The sequence below is a fragment of the Heterodontus francisci genome, chromosome 29 (genome assembly GCF_036365525.1).
Source record: "Heterodontus francisci isolate sHetFra1 chromosome 29, sHetFra1.hap1, whole genome shotgun sequence".
In the NCBI taxonomy this organism is placed as follows: domain Eukaryota; kingdom Metazoa; phylum Chordata; class Chondrichthyes; order Heterodontiformes; family Heterodontidae; genus Heterodontus; species Heterodontus francisci.
Genome location: NC_090399.1, coordinates 5,573,471 through 5,597,186, shown reverse-complemented (window position 1 = coordinate 5,597,186; position 23,716 = coordinate 5,573,471). Strand labels below are relative to the sequence as shown.

The following is a 23,716-nucleotide window of genomic DNA, read 5'->3' as shown; positions in this document are numbered from 1 at the left end:
AACATCCCATCCAAAAGGATGTTCCTCCCAGTTTAACATCCCATCCAAAAGGATGTTCCTCCCAGTTTAACATCCCATCCAAAAGGATTTTCCTCCCAGTTTAAGATCCCATCCAAAAGGATGTTCCTCCCAGTTTAACATCCCATCCAAAAGGATTTTCCTCCCAGTTTAAGATCCCATCCAAAAGGATGTTCCTCCCAGTTTAACATCCCATCCAAAAGGATTTTCCTCCCAGTTTAAGATCCCATCCAAAAGGATGTTCCTCCCAGTTTAACATCCCATCCAAAAGGATTTTCCTCCCAGTTTAAGATCCCATCCAAAAGGATGTTCCTCCCAGTTTAACATCCCATCCAAAAGGATTTTCCTCCCAGTTTAAGATCCCATCCAAAAGGATTTTCCTCCCAGTTTAACATCCCATCCAAAAGGATTTTCCTCCCAGTTTAAGATCCCATCCAAAAGGATTTTCCTCCCAGTTTAAGATCCCATCCAAAAGGATTTTCCTCCCAGTTTAACATCCCATCCAAAAGGATTTTCTGCCCAGTTTAACATCCCATCCAAAAGGATTTTCTGCCCAGTTTAACATCCCATCCAAAAGGATTTTCTGCCCAGTTTAACATCCCATCCAAAAGGATTTTCCTCCCAGTTTAACATCCCATCCAAAAGGATTTTCTGCCCAGTTTAACATCCCATCCAAAAGGATTTTCCTCCCAGTTTAACATCCCATCCAAAAGGATTTTCTGCCCAGTTTAACATCCCATCCAAAAGGATGTTCCTCCCAGTTTAACATCCCATCCAAAAGGATTTTCTGCCCAGTTTAACATCCCATCCAAAAGGATTTTCCTCCCAGTTTAACATCCCATCCAAAAGGATTTTCCTCCCAGTTTAACATCCCATCCAAAAGGATTTTCCTCCCAGTTTAACATCCCATCCAAAAGGATTTTCCTCCCAGTTTAACATCCCATCCAAAAGGATTTTCCTCCCAGTTTAACATCCCATCCAAAAGGATTTTCCTCCCAGTTTAACATCCCATCCAAAAGGATTTTCCTCCCAGTTTAACATCCCATCCAAAAGGATGTTCCTCCCAGTTTAACATCCCATCCAAAAGGATGTTCCTCCCAGTTTAACATCCCATCCAAAAGGATTTTCTGCCCAGTTTAACATCCCATCCAAAAGGATTTTCCTCCCAGTTTAACATCCCATCCAAAAGGATTTTCCTCCCAGTTTAACATCCCATCCAAAAGGATTTTCCTCCCAGTTTAACATCCCATCCAAAAGGATTTTCCTCCCAGTTTAACATCCCATCCAAAAGGATTTTCCTCCCAGTTTAACATCCCATCCAAAAGGATGTTCCTCCCAGTTTAACATCCCATCCAAAAGGATTTTCCTCCCAGTTTAACATCCCATCCAAAAGGATTTTCCTCCCAGTTTAACATCCCATCCAAAAGGATGTTCCTCCCAGTTTAACATCCCATCCAAAAGGAATTTCCTCCCAGTTTAACATCCCATCCAAAAGGATTTTCCTCCCAGTTTAACATCCCATCCAAAAGGATGTTCCTCCCAGTTTAACATCCCATCCAAAAGGATTTTCCTCCCAGTTTAACATCCCATCCAAAAGGATGTTCCTCCCAGTTTAACATCCCATCCAAAAGGATGTTCCTCCCAGTTTAACATCCCATCCAAAAGGATGTTCCTCCCAGTTTAACATCCCATCCAAAAGGATGTTCCTCCCAGTTTAACATCCCATCCAAAAGGATGTTCCTCCCAGTTTAACATCCCATCCAAAAGGATGTTCCTCCCAGTTTAACATCCCATCCAAAAGGATGTTCCTCCCAGTTTAACATCCCATCCAAAAGGATGTTCCTCCCAGTTTAACATCCCATCCAAAAGGAATTTCCTCCCAGTTTAACATCCCATCCAAAAGGATTTTCCTCCCAGTTTAACATCCCATCCAAAAGGATTTTCCTCCCAGTTTAACATCCCATCCAAAAGGATGTTCCTCCCAGTTTAACATCCCATCCAAAAGGATGTTCCTCCCAGTTTAACATCCCATCCAAAAGGATGTTCCTCCCAGTTTAACATCCCATCCAAAAGGATGTTCCTCCCAGTTTAACATCCCATCCAAAAGGATGTTCCTCCCAGTTTAACATCCCATCCAAAAGGATGTTCCTCCCAGTTTAACATCCCATCCAAAAGGATTTTCCTCCCAGTTTAACATCCCATCCAAAAGGATGTTCCTCCCAGTTTAACATCCCATCCAAAAGGATGTTCCTCCCAGTTTAACATCCCATCCAAAAGGATGTTCCTCCCAGTTTAACATCCCATCCAAAAGGATGTTCCTCCCAGTTTAACATCCCATCCAAAAGGAATTTCCTCCCAGTTTAACATCCCATCCAAAAGGATTTTCCTCCCAGTTTAACATCCCATCCAAAAGGATGTTCCTCCCAGTTTAACATCCCATCCAAAAGGAATTTCCTCCCAGTTTAACATCCCATCCAAAAGGATTTTCCTCCCAGTTTAACATCCCATCCAAAAGGATGTTCCTCCCAGTTTAACATCCCATCCAAAAGGAATTTCCTCCCAGTTTAACATCCCATCCAAAAGGATTTTCCTCCCAGTTTAACATCCCATCCAAAAGGATGTTCCTCCCAGTTTAACATCCCATCCAAAAGGAATTTCCTCCCAGTTTAACATCCCATCCAAAAGGATGTTCCTCCCAGTTTAACATCCCATCCAAAAGGATGTTCCTCCCAGTTTAACATCCCATCCAAAAGGATGTTCCTCCCAGTTTAACATCCCATCCAAAAGGATGTTCCTCCCAGTTTAACATCCCATCCAAAAGGATGTTCCTCCCAGTTTAACATCCCATCCAAAAGGAATTTCCTCCCAGTTTAACATCCCATCCAAAAGGAATTTCCTCCCAGTTTAACATCCCATCCAAAAGGAATTTCCTCCCAGTTTAACATCCCATCCAAAAGGAATTTCCTCCCAGTTTAACATCCCATCCAAAAGGAATTTCCTCCCAGTTTAACATCCCATCCAAAAGGAATTTCCTCCCAGTTTAACATCCCATCCAAAAGGATTTTCCTCCCAGTTTAACATCCCATCCAAAAGGATGTTCCTCCCAGTTTAACATCCCATCCAAAAGGAATTTCCTCCCAGTTTAACATCCCATCCAAAAGGATTTTCCTCCCAGTTTAACATCCCATCCAAAAGGAATTTCCTCCCAGTTTAACATCCCATCCAAAAGGAATTTCCTCCCAGTTTAACATCCCATCCAAAAGGAATTTCCTCCCAGTTTAACATCCCATCCAAAAGGATTTTCCTCCCAGTTTAACATCCCATCCAAAAGGATGTTCCTCCCAGTTTAACATCCCATCCAAAAGGAATTTCCTCCCAGTTTAACATCCCATCCAAAAGGATTTTCCTCCCAGTTTAACATCCCATCCAAAAGGATGTTCCTCCCAGTTTAACATCCCATCCAAAAGGATGTTCCTCCCAGTTTAACATCCCATCCAAAAGGATGTTCCTCCCAGTTTAACATCCCATCCAAAAGGAATTTCCTCCCAGTTTAACATCCCATCCAAAAGGAATTTCCTCCCAGTTTAACATCCCATCCAAAAGGATGTTCCTCCCAGTTTAACATCCCATCCAAAAGGAATTTCCTCCCAGTTTAACATCCCATCCAAAAGGATTTTCCTCCCAGTTTAACATCCCATCCAAAAGGATGTTCCTCCCAGTTTAACATCCCATCCAAAAGGAATTTCCTCCCAGTTTAACATCCCATCCAAAAGGATTTTCCTCCCAGTTTAACATCCCATCCAAAAGGATGTTCCTCCCAGTTTAACATCCCATCCAAAAGGATTTTCCTCCCAGTTTAACATCCCATCCAAAAGGATTTTCCTCCCAGTTTAACATCCCATCCAAAAGGATGTTCCTCCCAGTTTAACATCCCATCCAAAAGGAATTTCCTCCCAGTTTAACATCCCATCCAAAAGGATGTTCCTCCCAGTTTAACATCCCATCCAAAAGGATGTTCCTCCCAGTTTAACATCCCATCCAAAAGGATGTTCCTCCCAGTTTAACATCCCATCCAAAAGGATGTTCCTCCCAGTTTAACATCCCATCCAAAAGGATGTTCCTCCCAGTTTAACATCCCATCCAAAAGGATTTTCCTCCCAGTTTAACATCCCATCCAAAAGGATGTTCCTCCCAGTTTAACATCCCATCCAAAAGGATGTTCCTCCCAGTTTAACATCCCATCCAAAAGGATTTTCCTCCCAGTTTAACATCCCATCCAAAAGGATGTTCCTCCCAGTTTAACATCCCATCCAAAAGGATGTTCCTCCCAGTTTAACATCCCATCCAAAAGGATTTTCTGCCCAGTTTAACATCCCATCCAAAAGGAATTTCCTCCCAGTTTAACATCCCATCCAAAAGGAATTTCCTCCCAGTTTAACATCCCATCCAAAAGGATGTTCCTCCCAGTTTAACATCCCATCCAAAAGGAATTTCCTCCCAGTTTAACATCCCATCCAAAAGGAATTTCCTCCCAGTTTAACATCCCATCCAAAAGGATTTTCCTCCCAGTTTAACATCCCATCCAAAAGGATGTTCCTCCCAGTTTAACATCCCATCCAAAAGGAATTTCCTCCCAGTTTAACATCCCATCCAAAAGGATGTTCCTCCCAGTTTAACATCCCATCCAAAAGGATTTTCCTCCCAGTTTAACATCCCATCCAAAAGGATGTTCCTCCCAGTTTAACATCCCATCCAAAAGGATGTTCCTCCCAGTTTAACATCCCATCCAAAAGGATGTTCCTCCCAGTTTAACATCCCATCCAAAAGGAATTTCCTCCCAGTTTAACATCCCATCCAAAAGGATGTTCCTCCCAGTTTAACATCCCATCCAAAAGGAATTTCCTCCCAGTTTAACATCCCATCCAAAAGGATGTTCCTCCCAGTTTAACATCCCATCCAAAAGGAATTTCCTCCCAGTTTAACATCCCATCCAAAAGGATTTTCCTCCCAGTTTAACATCCCATCCAAAAGGATTTTCCTCCCAGTTTAACATCCCATCCAAAAGGATGTTCCTCCCAGTTTAACATCCCATCCAAAAGGATTTTCCTCCCAGTTTAACATCCCATCCAAAAGGATGTTCCTCCCAGTTTAACATCCCATCCAAAAGGATGTTCCTCCCAGTTTAACATCCCATCCAAAAGGATGTTCCTCCCAGTTTAACATCCCATCCAAAAGGAATTTCCTCCCAGTTTAACATCCCATCCAAAAGGATGTTCCTCCCAGTTTAACATCCCATCCAAAAGGAATTTCCTCCCAGTTTAACATCCCATCCAAAAGGAATTTCCTCCCAGTTTAACATCCCATCCAAAAGGATGTTCCTCCCAGTTTAACATCCCATCCAAAAGGATTTTCCTCCCAGTTTAACATCCCATCCAAAAGGAATTTCCTCCCAGTTTAACATCCCATCCAAAAGGATGTTCCTCCCAGTTTAACATCCCATCCAAAAGGATTTTCTGCCCAGTTTAACATCCCATCCAAAAGGATTTTCCTCCCAGTTTAACATCCCATCCAAAAGGAATTTCCTCCCAGTTTAACATCCCATCCAAAAGGATTTTCCTCCCAGTTTAACATCCCATCCAAAAGGATGTTCCTCCCAGTTTAACATCCCATCCAAAAGGAATTTCCTCCCAGTTTAACATCCCATCCAAAAGGATGTTCCTCCCAGTTTAACATCCCATCCAAAAGGATGTTCCTCCCAGTTTAACATCCCATCCAAAAGGATGTTCCTCCCAGTTTAACATCCCATCCAAAAGGATGTTCCTCCCAGTTTAACATCCCATCCAAAAGGATGTTCCTCCCAGTTTAACATCCCATCCAAAAGGATGTTCCTCCCAGTTTAACATCCCATCCAAAAGGAATTTCCTCCCAGTTTAACATCCCATCCAAAAGGATGTTCCTCCCAGTTTAACATCCCATCCAAAAGGATGTTCCTCCCAGTTTAACATCCCATCCAAAAGGATGTTCCTCCCAGTTTAACATCCCATCCAAAAGGAATTTCCTCCCAGTTTAACATCCCATCCAAAAGGATGTTCCTCCCAGTTTAACATCCCATCCAAAAGGATGTTCCTCCCAGTTTAACATCCCATCCAAAAGGATGTTCCTCCCAGTTTAACATCCCATCCAAAAGGATGTTCCTCCCAGTTTAACATCCCATCCAAAAGGATGTTCCTCCCAGTTTAACATCCCATCCAAAAGGATGTTCCTCCCAGTTTAACATCCCATCCAAAAGGAATTTCCTCCCAGTTTAACATCCCATCCAAAAGGATGTTCCTCCCAGTTTAACATCCCATCCAAAAGGATGTTCCTCCCAGTTTAACATCCCATCCAAAAGGATGTTCCTCCCAGTTTAACATCCCATCCAAAAGGAATTTCCTCCCAGTTTAACATCCCATCCAAAAGGATGTTCCTCCCAGTTTAACATCCCATCCAAAAGGATGTTCCTCCCAGTTTAACATCCCATCCAAAAGGATTTTCCTCCCAGTTTAACATCCCATCCAAAAGGATGTTCCTCCCAGTTTAACATCCCATCCAAAAGGAATTTCCTCCCAGTTTAACATCCCATCCAAAAGGATTTTCCTCCCAGTTTAACATCCCATCCAAAAGGATGTTCCTCCCAGTTTAACATCCCATCCAAAAGGATGTTCCTCCCAGTTTAACATCCCATCCAAAAGGATGTTCCTCCCAGTTTAACATCCCATCCAAAAGGATGTTCCTCCCAGTTTAACATCCCATCCAAAAGGATGTTCCTCCCAGTTTAACATCCCATCCAAAAGGATGTTCCTCCCAGTTTAACATCCCATCCAAAAGGATGTTCCTCCCAGTTTAACATCCCATCCAAAAGGAATTTCCTCCCAGTTTAACATCCCATCCAAAAGGATGTTCCTCCCAGTTTAACATCCCATCCAAAAGGATGTTCCTCCCAGTTTAACATCCCATCCAAAAGGATGTTCCTCCCAGTTTAACATCCCATCCAAAAGGATGTTCCTCCCAGTTTAACATCCCATCCAAAAGGAATTTCCTCCCAGTTTAACATCCCATCCAAAAGGATGTTCCTCCCAGTTTAACATCCCATCCAAAAGGATGTTCCTCCCAGTTTAACATCCCATCCAAAAGGATGTTCCTCCCAGTTTAACATCCCATCCAAAAGGATGTTCCTCCCAGTTTAACATCCCATCCAAAAGGATGTTCCTCCCAGTTTAACATCCCATCCAAAAGGAATTTCCTCCCAGTTTAACATCCCATCCAAAAGGATGTTCCTCCCAGTTTAACATCCCATCCAAAAGGATGTTCCTCCCAGTTTAACATCCCATCCAAAAGGATGTTCCTCCCAGTTTAACATCCCATCCAAAAGGATGTTCCTCCCAGTTTAACATCCCATCCAAAAGGAATTTCCTCCCAGTTTAACATCCCATCCAAAAGGAATTTCCTCCCAGTTTAACATCCCATCCAAAAGGATTTTCCTCCCAGTTTAACATCCCATCCAAAAGGATTTTCCTCCCAGTTTAACATCCCATCCAAAAGGATGTTCCTCCCAGTTTAACATCCCATCCAAAAGGATTTTCCTCCCAGTTTAACATCCCATCCAAAAGGATGTTCCTCCCAGTTTAACATCCCATCCAAAAGGATGTTCCTCCCAGTTTAACATCCCATCCAAAAGGATTTTCCTCCCAGTTTAACATCCCATCCAAAAGGATTTTCCTCCCAGTTTAACATCCCATCCAAAAGGATGTTCCTCCCAGTTTAACATCCCATCCAAAAGGAATTTCCTCCCAGTTTAACATCCCATCCAAAAGGATTTTCCTCCCAGTTTAACATCCCATCCAAAAGGATTTTCCTCCCAGTTTAACATCCCATCCAAAAGGATGTTCCTCCCAGTTTAACATCCCATCCAAAAGGATTTTCCTCCCAGTTTAACATCCCATCCAAAAGGATTTTCCTCCCAGTTTAACATCCCATCCAAAAGGATGTTCCTCCCAGTTTAACATCCCATCCAAAAGGATTTTCCTCCCAGTTTAACATCCCATCCAAAAGGATTTTCCTCCCAGTTTAACATCCCATCCAAAAGGAATTTCCTCCCAGTTTAACATCCCATCCAAAAGGATTTTCCTCCCAGTTTAACATCCCATCCAAAAGGATTTTCCTCCCAGTTTAACATCCCATCCAAAAGGATGTTCCTCCCAGTTTAACATCCCATCCAAAAGGATTTTCTGCCCAGTTTAACATCCCATCCAAAGGATTTTCCTCCCAGTTTAACATCCCATCCAAAAGGATTTTCTGCCCAGTTTAACATCCCATCCAAAAGGATGTTCCTCCCAGTTTAACATCCCATCCAAAAGGATTTTCTGCCCAGTTTAACATCCCATCCAAAAGGATTTTCCTCCCAGTTTAACATCCCATCCAAAAGGATTTTCCTCCCAGTTTAACATCCCATCCAAAAGGATGTTCCTCCCAGTTTAACATCCCATCCAAAAGGATTTTCTGCCCAGTTTAACATCCCATCCAAAAGGATTTTCCTCCCAGTTTAACATCCCATCCAAAAGGATTTTCCTCCCAGTTTAACATCCCATCCAAAAGGATGTTCCTCCCAGTTTAACATCCCATCCAAAAGGATGTTCCTCCCAGTTTAACATCCCATCCAAAAGGATGTTCCTCCCAGTTTAACATCCCATCCAAAAGGATTTTCCTCCCAGTTTAACATCCCATCCAAAAGGATTTTCCTCCCAGTTTAACATCCCATCCAAAAGGATTTTCTGCCCAGTTTAACATCCCATCCAAAAGGATTTTCCTCCCAGTTTAACATCCCATCCAAAAGGATTTTCCTCCCAGTTTAACATCCCATCCAAAAGGATGTTCCTCCCAGTTTAACATCCCATCCAAAAGGATGTTCCTCCCAGTTTAACATCCCATCCAAAAGGATTTTCCTCCCAGTTTAACATCCCATCCAAAAGGATTTTCCTCCCAGTTTAACATCCCATCCAAAAGGATGTTCCTCCCAGTTTAACATCCCATCCAAAAGGATTTTCCTCCCAGTTTAACATCCCATCCAAAAGGATTTTCCTCCCAGTTTAACATCCCATCCAAAAGGAATTTCCTCCCAGTTTAACATCCCATCCAAAAGGATTTTCCTCCCAGTTTAACATCCCATCCAAAAGGATTTTCCTCCCAGTTTAACATCCCATCCAAAAGGATGTTCCTCCCAGTTTAACATCCCATCCAAAAGGATTTTCTGCCCAGTTTAACATCCCATCCAAAGGATTTTCCTCCCAGTTTAACATCCCATCCAAAAGGATTTTCTGCCCAGTTTAACATCCCATCCAAAAGGATTTTCCTCCCAGTTTAACATCCCATCCAAAAGGATTTTCCTCCCAGTTTAACATCCCATCCAAAAGGATGTTCCTCCCAGTTTAACATCCCATCCAAAAGGATTTTCTGCCCAGTTTAACATCCCATCCAAAGGATTTTCCTCCCAGTTTAACATCCCATCCAAAAGGATTTTCTGCCCAGTTTAACATCCCATCCAAAAGGATGTTCCTCCCAGTTTAACATCCCATCCAAAAGGATTTTCTGCCCAGTTTAACATCCCATCCAAAAGGATTTTCCTCCCAGTTTAACATCCCATCCAAAAGGATTTTCCTCCCAGTTTAACATCCCATCCAAAAGGAATTTCCTCCCAGTTTAACATCCCATCCAAAAGGATTTTCCTCCCAGTTTAACATCCCATCCAAAAGGATTTTCCTCCCAGTTTAACATCCCATCCAAAAGGATGTTCCTCCCAGTTTAACATCCCATCCAAAAGGATTTTCTGCCCAGTTTAACATCCCATCCAAAGGATTTTCCTCCCAGTTTAACATCCCATCCAAAAGGATTTTCCTCCCAGTTTAACATCCCATCCAAAAGGATTTTCCTCCCAGTTTAACATCCCATCCAAAAGGATTTTCCTCCCAGTTTAACATCCCATCCAAAAGGATTTTCCTCCCAGTTTAACATCCCATCCAAAAGGATTTTCCTCCCAGTTTAACATCCCATCCAAAAGGATGTTCCTCCCAGTTTAACATCCCATCCAAAAGGATGTTCCTCCCAGTTTAACATCCCATCCAAAAGGATTTTCCTCCCAGTTTAACATCCCATCCAAAAGGATTTTCCTCCCAGTTTAACATCCCATCCAAAAGGATTTTCCTCCCAGTTTAACATCCCATCCAAAAGGATTTTCCTCCCAGTTTAACATCCCATCCAAAAGGATTTTCCTCCCAGTTTAACATCCCATCCAAAAGGATTTTCCTCCCAGTTTAACATCCCATCCAAAAGGATGTTCCTCCCAGTTTAACATCCCATCCAAAAGGATTTTCTGCCCAGTTTAACATCCCATCCAAAAGGATGTTCCTCCCAGTTTAACATCCCATCCAAAAGGATGTTCCTCCCAGTTTAACATCCCATCCAAAAGGATGTTCCTCCCAGTTTAACATCCCATCCAAAAGGATGTTCCTCCCAGTTTAACATCCCATCCAAAAGGATTTTCTGCCCAGTTTAACATCCCATCCAAAAGGATGTTCCTCCCAGTTTAACATCCCATCCAAAAGGATTTTCCTCCCAGTTTAACATCCCATCCAAAAGGATTTTCCTCCCAGTTTAACATCCCATCCAAAAGGATTTTCTGCCCAGTTTAACATCCCATCCAAAAGGATGTTCCTCCCAGTTTAACATCCCATCCAAAAGGATGTTCCTCCCAGTTTAACATCCCATCCAAAAGGATGTTCCTCCCAGTTTAACATCCCATCCAAAAGGATGTTCCTCCCAGTTTAACATCCCATCCAAAAGGATTTTCTGCCCAGTTTAACATCCCATCCAAAAGGATTTTCCTCCCAGTTTAACATCCCATCCAAAAGGATTTTCCTCCCAGTTTAACATCCCATCCAAAAGGATTTTCCTCCCAGTTTAACATCCCATCCAAAAGGATTTTCCTCCCAGTTTAACATCCCATCCAAAAGGATGTTCCTCCCAGCTTAACATCCCATCCAAAAGGATGTTCCTCCCAGTTTAACATCCCATCCAAAAGGATTTTCCTCCCAGTTTAACATCCCATCCAAAAGGATTTTCCTCCCAGTTTAACATCCCATCCAAAAGGATGTTCCTCCCAGTTTAACATCCCATCCAAAAGGATTTTCCTCCCAGTTTAACATCCCATCCAAAAGGATTTTCCTCCCAGTTTAACATCCCATCCAAAAGGATGTTCCTCCCAGTTTAACATCCCATCCAAAAGGATTTTCCTCCCAGTTTAACATCCCATCCAAAAGGATTTTCCTCCCAGTTTAACATCCCATCCAAAAGGATGTTCCTCCCAGTTTAACATCCCATCCAAAAGGATTTTCCTCCCAGTTTAACATCCCATCCAAAAGGATTTTCCTCCCAGTTTAACATCCCATCCAAAAGGATTTTCCTCCCAGTTTAACATCCCATCCAAAAGGATTTTCCTCCCAGTTTAACATCCCATCCAAAAGGATTTTCCTCCCAGTTTAACATCCCATCCAAAAGGATGTTCCTCCCAGTTTAACATCCCATCCAAAAGGATTTTCCTCCCAGTTTAACATCCCATCCAAAAGGATTTTCCTCCCAGTTTAACATCCCATCCAAAAGGATTTTCCTCCCAGTTTAACATCCCATCCAAAAGGATTTTCTGCCCAGTTTAACATCCCATCCAAAAGGATTTTCCTCCCAGTTTAACATCCCATCCAAAAGGATTTTCCTCCCAGTTTAACATCCCATCCAAAAGGATTTTCCTCCCAGTTTAACATCCCATCCAAAAGGATTTTCCTCCCAGTTTAACATCCCATCCAAAAGGATTTTCCTCCCAGTTTAACATCCCATCCAAAAGGATGTTCCTCCCAGTTTAACATCCCATCCAAAAGGATGTTCCTCCCAGTTTAACATCCCATCCAAAAGGATGTTCCTCCCAGTTTAACATCCCATCCAAAAGGAATTTCCTCCCAGTTTAACATCCCATCCAAAAGGATGTTCCTCCCAGTTTAACATCCCATCCAAAAGGATGTTCCTCCCAGTTTAACATCCCATCCAAAAGGATGTTCCTCCCAGTTTAACATCCCATCCAAAAGGATGTTCCTCCCAGTTTAACATCCCATCCAAAAGGATGTTCCTCCCAGTTTAACATCCCATCCAAAAGGATGTTCCTCCCAGTTTAACATCCCATCCAAAAGGAATTTCCTCCCAGTTTAACATCCCATCCAAAAGGATTTTCCTCCCAGTTTAACATCCCATCCAAAAGGATGTTCCTCCCAGTTTAACATCCCATCCAAAAGGATGTTCCTCCCAGTTTAACATCCCATCCAAAAGGATTTTCCTCCCAGTTTAACATCCCATCCAAAAGGATTTTCCTCCCAGTTTAACATCCCATCCAAAAGGATTTTCTGCCCAGTTTAACATCCCATCCAAAAGGATTTTCCTCCCAGTTTAACATCCCATCCAAAAGGATTTTCCTCCCAGTTTAACATCCCATCCAAAAGGATTTTCCTCCCAGTTTAACATCCCATCCAAAAGGATTTTCCTCCCAGTTTAACATCCCATCCAAAAGGATTTTCCTCCCAGTTTAACATCCCATCCAAAAGGATTTTCCTCCCAGTTTAACATCCCATCCAAAAGGATTTTCCTCCCAGTTTAACATCCCATCCAAAAGGATTTTCTGCCCAGTTTAACATCCCATCCAAAAGGATTTTCCTCCCAGTTTAACATCCCATCCAAAAGGATTTTCCTCCCAGTTTAACATCCCATCCAAAAGGATTTTCTGCCCAGTTTAACATCCCATCCAAAAGGATTTTCCTCCCAGTTTAACATCCCATCCAAAAGGATTTTCCTCCCAGTTTAACATCCCATCCAAAAGGATGTTCCTCCCAGTTTAACATCCCATCCAAAAGGATGTTCCTCCCAGTTTAACATCCCATCCAAAAGGATGTTCCTCCCAGTTTAACATCCCATCCAAAAGGATTTTCCTCCCAGTTTAACATCCCATCCAAAAGGATTTTCTGCCCAGTTTAACATCCCATCCAAAAGGATTTTCTGCCCAGTTTAACATCCCATCCAAAAGGATGTTCCTCCCAGTTTAACATCCCATCCAAAAGGATTTTCCTCCCAGTTTAACATCCCATCCAAAAGGATGTTCCTCCCAGTTTAACATCCCATCCAAAAGGATGTTCCTCCCAGTTTAACATCCCATCCAAAAGGATTTTCCTCCCAGTTTAACATCCCATCCAAAAGGATTTTCTGCCCAGTTTAAGATCCCATCCAAAGGATTTTCCTCCCAGTTTAAGATCCCATCCAAAGGATTTTCTGCCCAGTTTAACAACCTGTCCCACGGAGAAATCGGATTACATTAATCCTGAAGGGAGTTGCTGAGGTGAACAGTCCTTCAGTTTGATTCCTGGGAATGCGGGAAGGATGTGATAAAGGGACTGGAATGTGTTTCTTACCCGCATGAGAGATGACTCTCTCTGCAGCTGTAAATACAAAAAGAACAAAGTTAAAGGGTTTTAAACCAGTTCTTCAATCCATTGCAACACCACTCTATTAATAAACCGAAATGTATTCTCTTAAATATCAAAGTGTCCAACATCAGCATCACACAAAGTAGAATATTCCGGAAACCTTGAAAACAACAGGTGGACGCCCACCATTTTCTTTCCATTATTGTGACAACCCAGAGATGCAAGGTACCCCATCAATCCTCAATAGACTCAAACGTGTCCCCAACACGGGATCGGGCAGTATGATAACCCACAGAGTTGTCTAACCCGGGAGGAGTGGGAGGACCCCAGGAGGAGGGGGAGGGCCCCAGGAGGAGGGGGAGGGCCCCGGGAGGAGCGGGAGGGCCCCGGGAGGAGCCCGGGAGGGCACCGGGAGGAGCCCGGGAGGGCACCGGGAGGAGCGGGAGGGCCCGGGAGGTACATGGTATAACTCACTGCCATACTGCGTGAGAGAGAAACGGAGGAACGGTGAGGCACTGTCAGATCAGCACTGCACCCGCCCAATAACCATTGAGAGCTTACCCGTTTTAGACAGAGTCTCCTCTCGGTCTGTAATGACGGAAAGAAACACGTGTCAGTAAAATGCCGGGTTGCCTCGCATCACCCCTCATCCAATTAGAACGAACCTACCAAAGAAACTAATATTTCCACCTCCATAACACTGCCCCTGGTTCAGCCTGTCTGTCACTGAAACAATCCCTCATCCATCCCTCCTGCTTCAGCCTGTCTGTCACTGAAACAATCTCTCATCCATCCCTCCTGCTTCAGCCTGTCTGTCACTGAAACAATCCCTCATCCATCCCTCCTGCTTCAGCCTGTCTGTCACTGAAACAATCCCTCATCCATCCCTCCTGCTTCAGCCTGTCTGTCACTGAAACAATCCCTCATCCATCCCTCCTGCTTCAGCCTGTCTGTCACTGAAACAATCCCTCATCCATCCCTCCTGCTTCAGCCTGTCTGTCACTGAAACAATCTCTCATCCATCCCTCCTGCTTCAGCCTGTCTGTCACTGAAACAATCCCTCATCCATCCCTCCTGCTTCAGCCTGTCTGTCACTGAAACAATCCCTCATCCATCCCTCCTGCTTCAGCCTGTCTGTCACTGAAACAATCCCTCATCCATCCCTCCTGCTTCAGCCTGTCTGTCACTGAAACAATCCCTCATCCATCCCTCCTGGTTCCTTTTAAACTTGAGTGAGAATGAGAGAGAGAGTGCAAACGAAAGAGAGAGAACGTGTGAACATGAGTGAGAGAGAGAGAGAGAGAGAGAGAGAGCAAGAGAGGATGACAACGAGAGAGAGGAGAACATTAATATTACTACTGGTGAACTTGTATTTATGTAGTGCTCTTAATATAATAAAATGTTGCAAAGCGCAGAGACAGAGCGAGACACAGAGAGAGGAAACTTCCCCCTCACATTGGATGAGAGTAACTTACTTAAATTAGCTTCAGCATTATCTGAAGGAAAACAATATAAAAAAGGCAAATTAGTTTGGGCTAGTGGAGAAACAATGTTCATGTTTGTGTGTACAAATCTACAGCAACTGGATCAAGTGGGGCTTTCATTATGCACAGACAGAAAAATCTTTCACTCCTACCAGCCTCGGGCCTGATTCGGAGCTCGGGCCTGGTTCGGAGCTCGGGCCTGGTTCGGAGCTCGGGCCTGGTTCGGAGCTCGGGCCTGGATCGGAGCTCGGGCCTGGATCGGAGCTCGGGCCTGGATCGGAGCTCGGGCCTGGATCGGAGCTCGGGCCTGGTTCGGAGCTCGGGCCTGGTTCGGAGCTCGGGCCTGGTTCGGAGCTCGGGCCTGGTTCGGAGCTCGGGCCTGGTTCGGAGCTCGGGCCTGGATCGGAGCTCGGGCCTGGTTCGGAGCTCGGGCCTGGTTCGGAGCTCGGGCCTGGTTCGGAGCTCGGGCCTGGATCGGAGCTCGGGCCTGGATCGGAGCTCGGGCCTGGATCGGAGCTCGGGCCTGGTTCGGAGCTCGGGCCTGGATCGGAGCTCGCGCCTGGTGCGGAGCTCGGGCCTGGTGCGGAGCTCGGGCCTGGATCGGAGCTCGGGGCTGGATCGGAGCTCGGGCCTGACTGACAGTAACGAACAGCACCTCAAAACAGCACCTGATCCTCTGCAAATGGAAGTGCTCAGATCCCTTTCATGGTTTCAGCCATCACAAGGGTCTGATGAGAAGCTGCTGTGCAATGTTGTCTGCCTGGGAGATGAACACGTTCGGAGATGCTAGGTGTTGTGCAGGGGGTTGGTGTTTGAACTCTGTCTGATTTGGAGTTCAGCGCCATGGCAACACAAACTCCCGCCCCTCCCCCAATGAGCTCTGGAGGTCACCAGGTCACGGACCCGAAGCACACAACCGTGCTTTGACCAACCAGCATTGTACATTGGCCGCCAGGCAACAAGGGCAAAATAAGAGAAAGCAGTGGAAAATATCTGCCTTGGTGACACTGGTACAAGCTTGCTCGATTGTCCAGCCAAGTGTTTAGTCTGGAAAACTCACCAATATCACGACTGAGCTGAGCTGGAAAAAAAAAGGAAAATAAATATCAGGAGTGAGCAGAGAAACAAGCCAAGGTCAGAGCCTACTACACAAGGGTTGGCATGGAGCCTTCATTAGTAAATTAAGATACTGGTGACTCCTGCAAACCCTTCAGTTCCCTCATGTCAAGCTTAGTTTGTGGTTCAACTTTCCTTGTTTGCATTCCCCATTTGTTTAAAATCCACTCTCAGGATATTTGCATCGCTGGCCAGGCCAGTATTTATTGCCCATCATTAATTGCCCATGGTGGTGGTGAGCTGCCTTCTTGAATCATTGCAGTCTATGTGAGGTAGGTACACCCACAGTGCTGTTAGGAAGGGAGTTCCAGGATTTTACCCAGCAACAGTGAAGCAACGGCGATATAGTTCCAAGTCAGGATGGTGTGTGACTTGGAGGGGAACTTGCAGGTGGTGGTGTTCCCATGTATCTGCTGCCCTTGTCCTTCCAGGTGGTAGATGTCACGGGTTTGGAAGGTGCTGTCTAAGGAGCCTTGGTGCATTGCTGCAGTGCATCTTGTAGATGGTACACACAGCTACCACTGTGCGTCGGTGGTGGAGGGAGTGAATGTTTGTAGATGGGGTGCCAATCAAGCGGGCAGCTTTGTCCTGGATGGTGTGGAGCTTCTTCAGTGTTGTTGGAGATGCACCCATCCAGGCAAGTGGAGAGTATTCCATCAGACTCCTGACATGTGCCTTGCAGATACAATACAATAAAAAGTTGTACATGTACTCTGGACGACCAGACTACTTTCATACTTCGATTCACAGTGAAACTATTTCCAGAGGGAATAGACTGAAACACAGAGCGTCTCATTTACTACAGAGAATAGTCTGGAACACACTGTCCATTTACTACAGAGAATAGTCTGGAACACACTGTCCATTTACTACAGAGAATAGTCTGGAACACACTGTCCATTTACTACAGGGAATAGTCTGGAACACACTGTCCATTTACTGCAGGGAATAGTCTGGAACACACTGTCCATTTACTACAGAGAATAGTCTGGAACACACTGTCCATTTACTACAGAGAATAGTCTGGAACACACTGTCCATTTACTACAGAGATTAGTCTGGAACACACTGTCCATTTACTACAGAGAATAGTCTGGAACACACTGTCCATTTACTACAGAGAATAGTCTGGAACACACTGTCCATTTACTACAGAGAATAGTCTGGAACACACTGTCCATTTACTACAGAGAATAGTCTGGAACACACTGTCCATTTACTACAGAGAATAGTCTGGAACACAATGTCCATTTACTACAGAGAATAGTCTGGAACACACTGTCCATTTACTACAGGGAATAGTCTGGAACACACTGTCCATTTACTACAGGGAATTGTCTGGAACACACTGTCCATTTACTACAGGGAATAGTCTGGAACACACTGTCCATTTACTACAGAGAATAGTCTGGAACACACTGTCCATTTACTACAGAGAATAGTCTGGAACACACTGTCCATTTACTACAGAGAATAGTCTGGAACACACTGTCCATTTACTACAGAGAATAGTCTGGAACACACTGTCCATTTACTACAGGGAATAGTCTGGAACACACTGTCCATTTACTACAGGGAATAGTCTGGAACACACTGTCCATTTACTACAGGGAATAGTCTGGAACACACTGTCCATTTACTACAGAGAATAGTCTGGAACACACTGTCCATTTACTACAGAGAATAGTCTGGAACACACTGTCCATTTACTACAGGGAATAGTCTGGAACACACTGTCCATTTACTACAGGGAATAGTCTGGAACACACTGTCCATTTACTACAGGGAATAGTCTGGAACACACTGTCCATTTACTACAGAGAATAGTCTGGAACACACTGTCCATTTACTACAGAGAATAGTCTGGAACACACTGTCCATTTACTACAGAGAATAGTCTGGAACACACTGTCCATTTACTACAGAGAATAGTCTGGAACACACTGTCCATTTACTACAGGGAATAGTCTGGAACACACTGTCCATTTACTACAGAGAATAGTCTGGAACACACTGTCCATTTACTACAGAGAATAGTCTGGAACACACTGTCCATTTACTACAGAGAATAGTCTGGAACACACTGTCCATTTACTACAGAGAATAGTCTGGAACACACTGTCCATTTACTACAGGGAATAGTCTGGAACACACTGTCCATTTACTACAGGGAATAGTCTGGAACACACTGTCCATTTACTACAGGGAATAGTCTGGAACACACTGTCCATTTACTACAGAGAATAGTCTGGAACACACTGTCCATTTACTACAGAGAATAGTCTGGAACACACTGTCCATTTACTACAGGGAATAGTCTGGAACACACTGTCCATTTACTGCAGGGAATAGTCTGGAACACACTGTCCATTTACTACAGAGAATAGTCTGGAACACACTGTCCATTTACTACAGAGAATAGTCTGGAACACACTGTCCATTTACTACAGAGAATAGTCTGGAACACACTGTCCATTTACTACAGAGAATAGTCTGGAACACACTGTCCATTTACTACAGAGAATAGTCTGGAACACACTGTCCATTTACTACAGAGAATAGTCTGGAACACACTGTCCATTTACTACAGAGAATAGTCTGGAACACACTGTCCATTTACTACAGAGAATAGTCTGGAACACACTGTCCATTTACTACAGAGAATAGTCTGGAACACACTGTCCATTTACTACAGAGAATAGTCTGGAACACACTGTCCATTTACTACAGAGAATAGTCTGGAACACACTGTCCATTTACTACAGGGAATAGTCTGGAACACACTGTCCATTTACTACAGGGAATAGTCTGGAACACACTGTCCATTTACTGCAGAGAATAGTCTGGAACACACTGTCCATTTACTACAGGGAATAGTCTGGAACACACTGTCCATTTACGACAGAGCATAGTCTGGAACACACTGTCCATTTACTACAGAGAATAGTCTGGAACACACTGTCCATTTACTACAGAGAATAGTCTGGAACACACTGTCCATTTACTACAGAGAATAGTCTGGAACACACTGTCCATTTACTACAGAGAATAGTCTGGAACACACTGTCCATTTACTACAGAGAATAGTCTGGAACACACTGTCCATTTACTACAGAGAATAGTCTGGAACACACTGTCCATTTACTACAGAGAATAGTCTGGAACACACTGTCCATTTACTACAGAGAATAGTCTGGAACACACTGTCCATTTACTACAGAGAATAGTCTGGAACACACTGTCCATTTACTACAGGGAATAGTCTGGAACACACTGTCCATTTACTGCAGGGAATAGTCTGGAACACACTGTCCATTTACTACAGAGAATAGTCTGGAACACACTGTCCATTTACTACAGAGAATAGTCTGGAACACACTGTCCATTTACTACAGAGAATAGTCTGGAACACACTGTCCATTTACTACAGAGAATAGTCTGGAACACACTGTCCATTTACTACAGAGAATAGTCTGGAACACACTGTCCATTTACTACAGAGAATAGTCTGGAACACACTGTCCATTTACTACAGAGAATAGTCTGGAACACACTGTCCATTTACTACAGAGAATAGTCTGGAACACACTGTCCATTTACTACAGAGAATAGTCTGGAACACACTGTCCATTTACTACAGAGAATAGTCTGGAACACACTGTCCATTTACTACAGAGAATAGTCTGGAACACACTGTCCATTTACTACAGAGAATAGTCTGGAACACACTGTCCATTTACTACAGGGAATAGTCTGGAACACACTGTCCATTTACTACAGGGAATAGTCTGGAACACACTGTCCATTTACTGCAGAGAATAGTCTGGAACACACTGTCCATTTACTACAGGGAATAGTCTGGAACACACTGTCCATTTACGACAGAGCATAGTCTGGAACACACTGTCCATTTACTACAGGGAATAGTCTGGAACACACTGTCCATTTACTACAGGGAATAGTCTGGAACACACTGTCCATTTACTACAGAGAATAGTCTGGAACACACTGTCCATTTACTACAGAGAATAGTCTGGAACACACTGTCCATTTACTACAGAGAATAGTCTGGAACACACTGTCCATTTACTACAGGGAGTAGTCTGGAACACACTGTCCATTTACTACAGGGAATAGTCTGGAACACACTGTCCATTTACTGCAGAGAATAGTCTGGAACACACTGTCCATTTACTACAGGGAATAGTCTGGAACACACTGTCCATTTACTACAGAGAATAGTCTGGAACACACTGTCCATTTACTACAGAGAATAGTCTGGAACACACTGTCCATTTACTACAGAGAATAGTCTGGAACACACTGTCCATTTACTACAGAGAATAGTCTGGAACACACTGTCCATTTACTACAGAGAATAGTCTGGAACACACTGTCCATTTACTATAGAGAATAGTCTGGAACACACTGTCCATTTACTACAGAGAATAGTCTGGAACACACTGTCCATTTACTACAGAGAATAGTCTGGAACACACTGTCCATTTACTACAGAGAATAGTCTGGATCTCAATGACTGGACATTCTTGAACCCAGCGTTTTGGCGTTAGGTTGATATTTCACACTGGAATCTCTGGAACACTCTACGCAGTCCCCTGTTTATTTCACCGAGCACGCTGGAACATTCCAGAATCACAGGTACTCGAGCACAATCGTCTCAGAGATTCAAGGGCACTCACGATAAGAGATGGGAATGGGGAGAATTCATTCCTCTTACCTTGATGATTGGTTGAACTTAGAAATTCTGTAATAAAAGGAAGAGGAAAGATAATAGACAGTCATTCTCAACAACAACAACTTATATTTATCTAACACCTTTAACCTAACAGAACAGAAGCTTCACAGGAGCCTTATCAAACAAAATTACACACCGAGCCACATAAGGTTTGGTCAAAGAGTTGGGTTTTAAGGAGCCTCGTTAAAGGAGAAAAGTGGGTTAGAGAGTTAGAGAAGTGTAGGGAGAGAATTCCAGACTTCGGGAACTCGGTAACTGAAGGTGAAGACACCAATGGAGGAGCGATTAAAATCAGGGATGGACAAGTAACGCTCCCTCAGTACTGACCCTCCGACAGTGCAGCACTCCCTCAGTACTGACCCTCCGACAGTGTAGCACTCCCTCAGTACTGACCCTCCGACAGTGAAGCACTCCCTCAGTACTGACCCTCCGACAGTGAAGCACTCCCTCAGTACTGACCCTCCGACAGTGAAGCACTCCCTCAGTACTGACCCTCCGACAGTGAAGCACTCCCTCAGTACTGACCCTCCGACAGTGCAGCGCTCCCTCAGAACTGACCCTCCGACAGTGCAGCACTCCCTCAGAACTGACCCTCCGACAGTGCAGCACTCCCTCAGTACTGACCCTCCGACAGTGAAGCACTCCCTCAGAACTGACCCTCCGACAGTGCAGCACTCCCTCAGTACTGACCCTCCGACAGTGAAGCACTCCCTCAGTACTGACCCTCCGACAGTGCAGCGCTCCCTCAGTACTGACCCTCCGACAGTGAAGCACTCCCTCAGAACTGACCCTCCGACAGTGAAGCACTCCCTCAGAACTGACCCTCCGACAGTGCAGCACTCCATCAGTACTGACCCTCCGACAGTGCAGCACTCCATCAGTACTGACCCTCTGACAGTACAGCACTCCCTCAGTACTGACCCTCCGACAGCGCAGTGCTGCCTCAGCACTGACCCTCCGACAGTGCAGCACTGACCCTCAGTACTGACCCTCTGATAGTGCAGCACTCCCTCAGTACTGCACTGGGAGTGTCAGTCTGGAATTTTATGGTCAAATCCCTGGCATGTGACTCTGACCCACAACCTTCTGACTGCTAGGCAAGTGTGAAACTCACTGAGCCACAGCTGCCACTCTGAGGCAGGAGATGGAGGGGAGGTAAAGGTGGCAGGAGAAATATTCATACTGAGCACTACTTACCCGCAATTGTTGGGCGCTTGTGTAGCTCTGAAAGAGAAGAGAGAGAGGTTTGTACATATGTTGGACTGTTTGATTATACACACACAATACTATAACATATATTGTTCGCTGCCTCTGGGTAAGGTGGCTGAATCACTATTTAATAAAGGACTGCAGCATTAACTGACAGAATTCACAGCTCGTCTGTCTGAGATCCTACTCTCCAAACCCCCCCCACATCCCCACCCCAATCTCCGAGAATTGCCCCCAGGAGTTGTGCCCTCATCGGAACTCAAATACTGAAGACCCCTCTGCAGATAACAGTTTCGGTTGTCGTGAATTAACTCTGTTCGATTCAAACAGGAAAATTCTTTTCCATTTGAAAACTCAAAAAACTGGCCTTTTCTCTCAAAGTGGTACCTTTGACCCAAAAGGGCAACATTTCCTCAAACGGTGGCCCCAACTCAACGTGGTCCCTTGTCAAACTTTGACAGAAGGATCAGTGACCAGCGTATCGTACCTTTCATAATCTTCCACTTTTTAAACTGAAAGTACCCTGCTGTTGTCAGGATTGCGACGAGCAAGAGGAAAAACACGATGAAAGCGGTGAAGTATCTCGACATCCTGGGGAAGAATTCATCTGGAAAGAGAATCAGAAGGAAGATTTATTAAATTGACCCCAGCTGTCACCTTTGACCCACAGGTCACTGCCACACAGGCTCCTCGCGTCACCGACAATACCTTCCCAGGACCACTCCAACTACTAGAAAGCGGGGAACTCATAGGAAGCGCACGAGTGTGGCTGTCTTGTTCTCTGCCTACTTGTAAGTCTGGACAATAAATGCCAGGAAGCTATTTGACCCTAGGAGGCAGCACAATACAGTCAAGCTTGATCCTATCCCCAATGTCACATTGTGTAAAATATTGTTCCTAAGCTCTCCCCTGCTGACCCTTTGACAAAGACATGAAATTTACACAATGTAGTTATCGATGCACTGACACGGCAAACAGAGTTTCCTTTCTGCTTTACCTGTCCTAATTGAGAACCTTAACCTCTTAACCTTCCTTGTGTTATGAACACTGAACTGTGATTTTTAATGTCCTATACGAAGCACTCAGATACGTGACCTCACACCAACGCTGCCTGGACACAAGAAAGGAAACAAGAAACCCAGATCAAAGACCCATTTGAAAGCAGAATGCAAGGTGAAACACCTGAAAGCAATGGGTTTCACTCTCCCGGACACTCAGATCATAAACAGGGAGCCCGGGGCTCTGAAGATGCAAATCAGAGTTGAAATTTTTAAACACCTGGAAACAAAGCAAGGCCCAGGTGGTTCTGCGGTGGCCAGACTTGTGGACTCTGCATAATTGAAAAAGGCAAATGACGATTGACTTTTGATTCTGGATAAATTCAACAGGCTTTCTGAAGTCTGGAGGCTGTAAAGAAAAATGGAAGACAAAGACCAGCAGAGGCAGTCCCATAAAAGAGAGAGAGAGAAAACAACTGCTCTCAAAACATTGATAATGTGAAAAGCTGTAAAGACAGGAACCCAATTTGAAAGTTGAGGTTTGTGGAAGACAAAGACCAATGGGGTCAGCAGAGATCATCTTAT

General features: G+C 44.3%; 1 protein-coding gene across 1 annotated transcript in view; it reads right to left on the bottom strand.

Annotated features, from left to right (window-relative positions):
• Positions 1–23,716, bottom strand: part of LOC137346090 (butyrophilin subfamily 3 member A1-like) — a 51,493-nt gene that overhangs the window by 8,720 nt on the left and 19,057 nt on the right. Inside the window, exons 5-11 of the mRNA XM_068009386.1 lie at positions 22,621–22,740; positions 22,122–22,148; positions 20,907–20,933; positions 16,113–16,133; positions 15,044–15,064; positions 14,130–14,156; positions 13,554–13,580 (exon numbers count right to left, since the gene is read on the bottom strand). Coding sequence (XP_067865487.1) covers positions 13,554–13,580; positions 14,130–14,156; positions 15,044–15,064; positions 16,113–16,133; positions 20,907–20,933; positions 22,122–22,148; positions 22,621–22,740 — 270 coding nt within the window. The remainder of the gene's footprint in view (positions 1–13,553; positions 13,581–14,129; positions 14,157–15,043; positions 15,065–16,112; positions 16,134–20,906; positions 20,934–22,121; positions 22,149–22,620; positions 22,741–23,716) is intronic.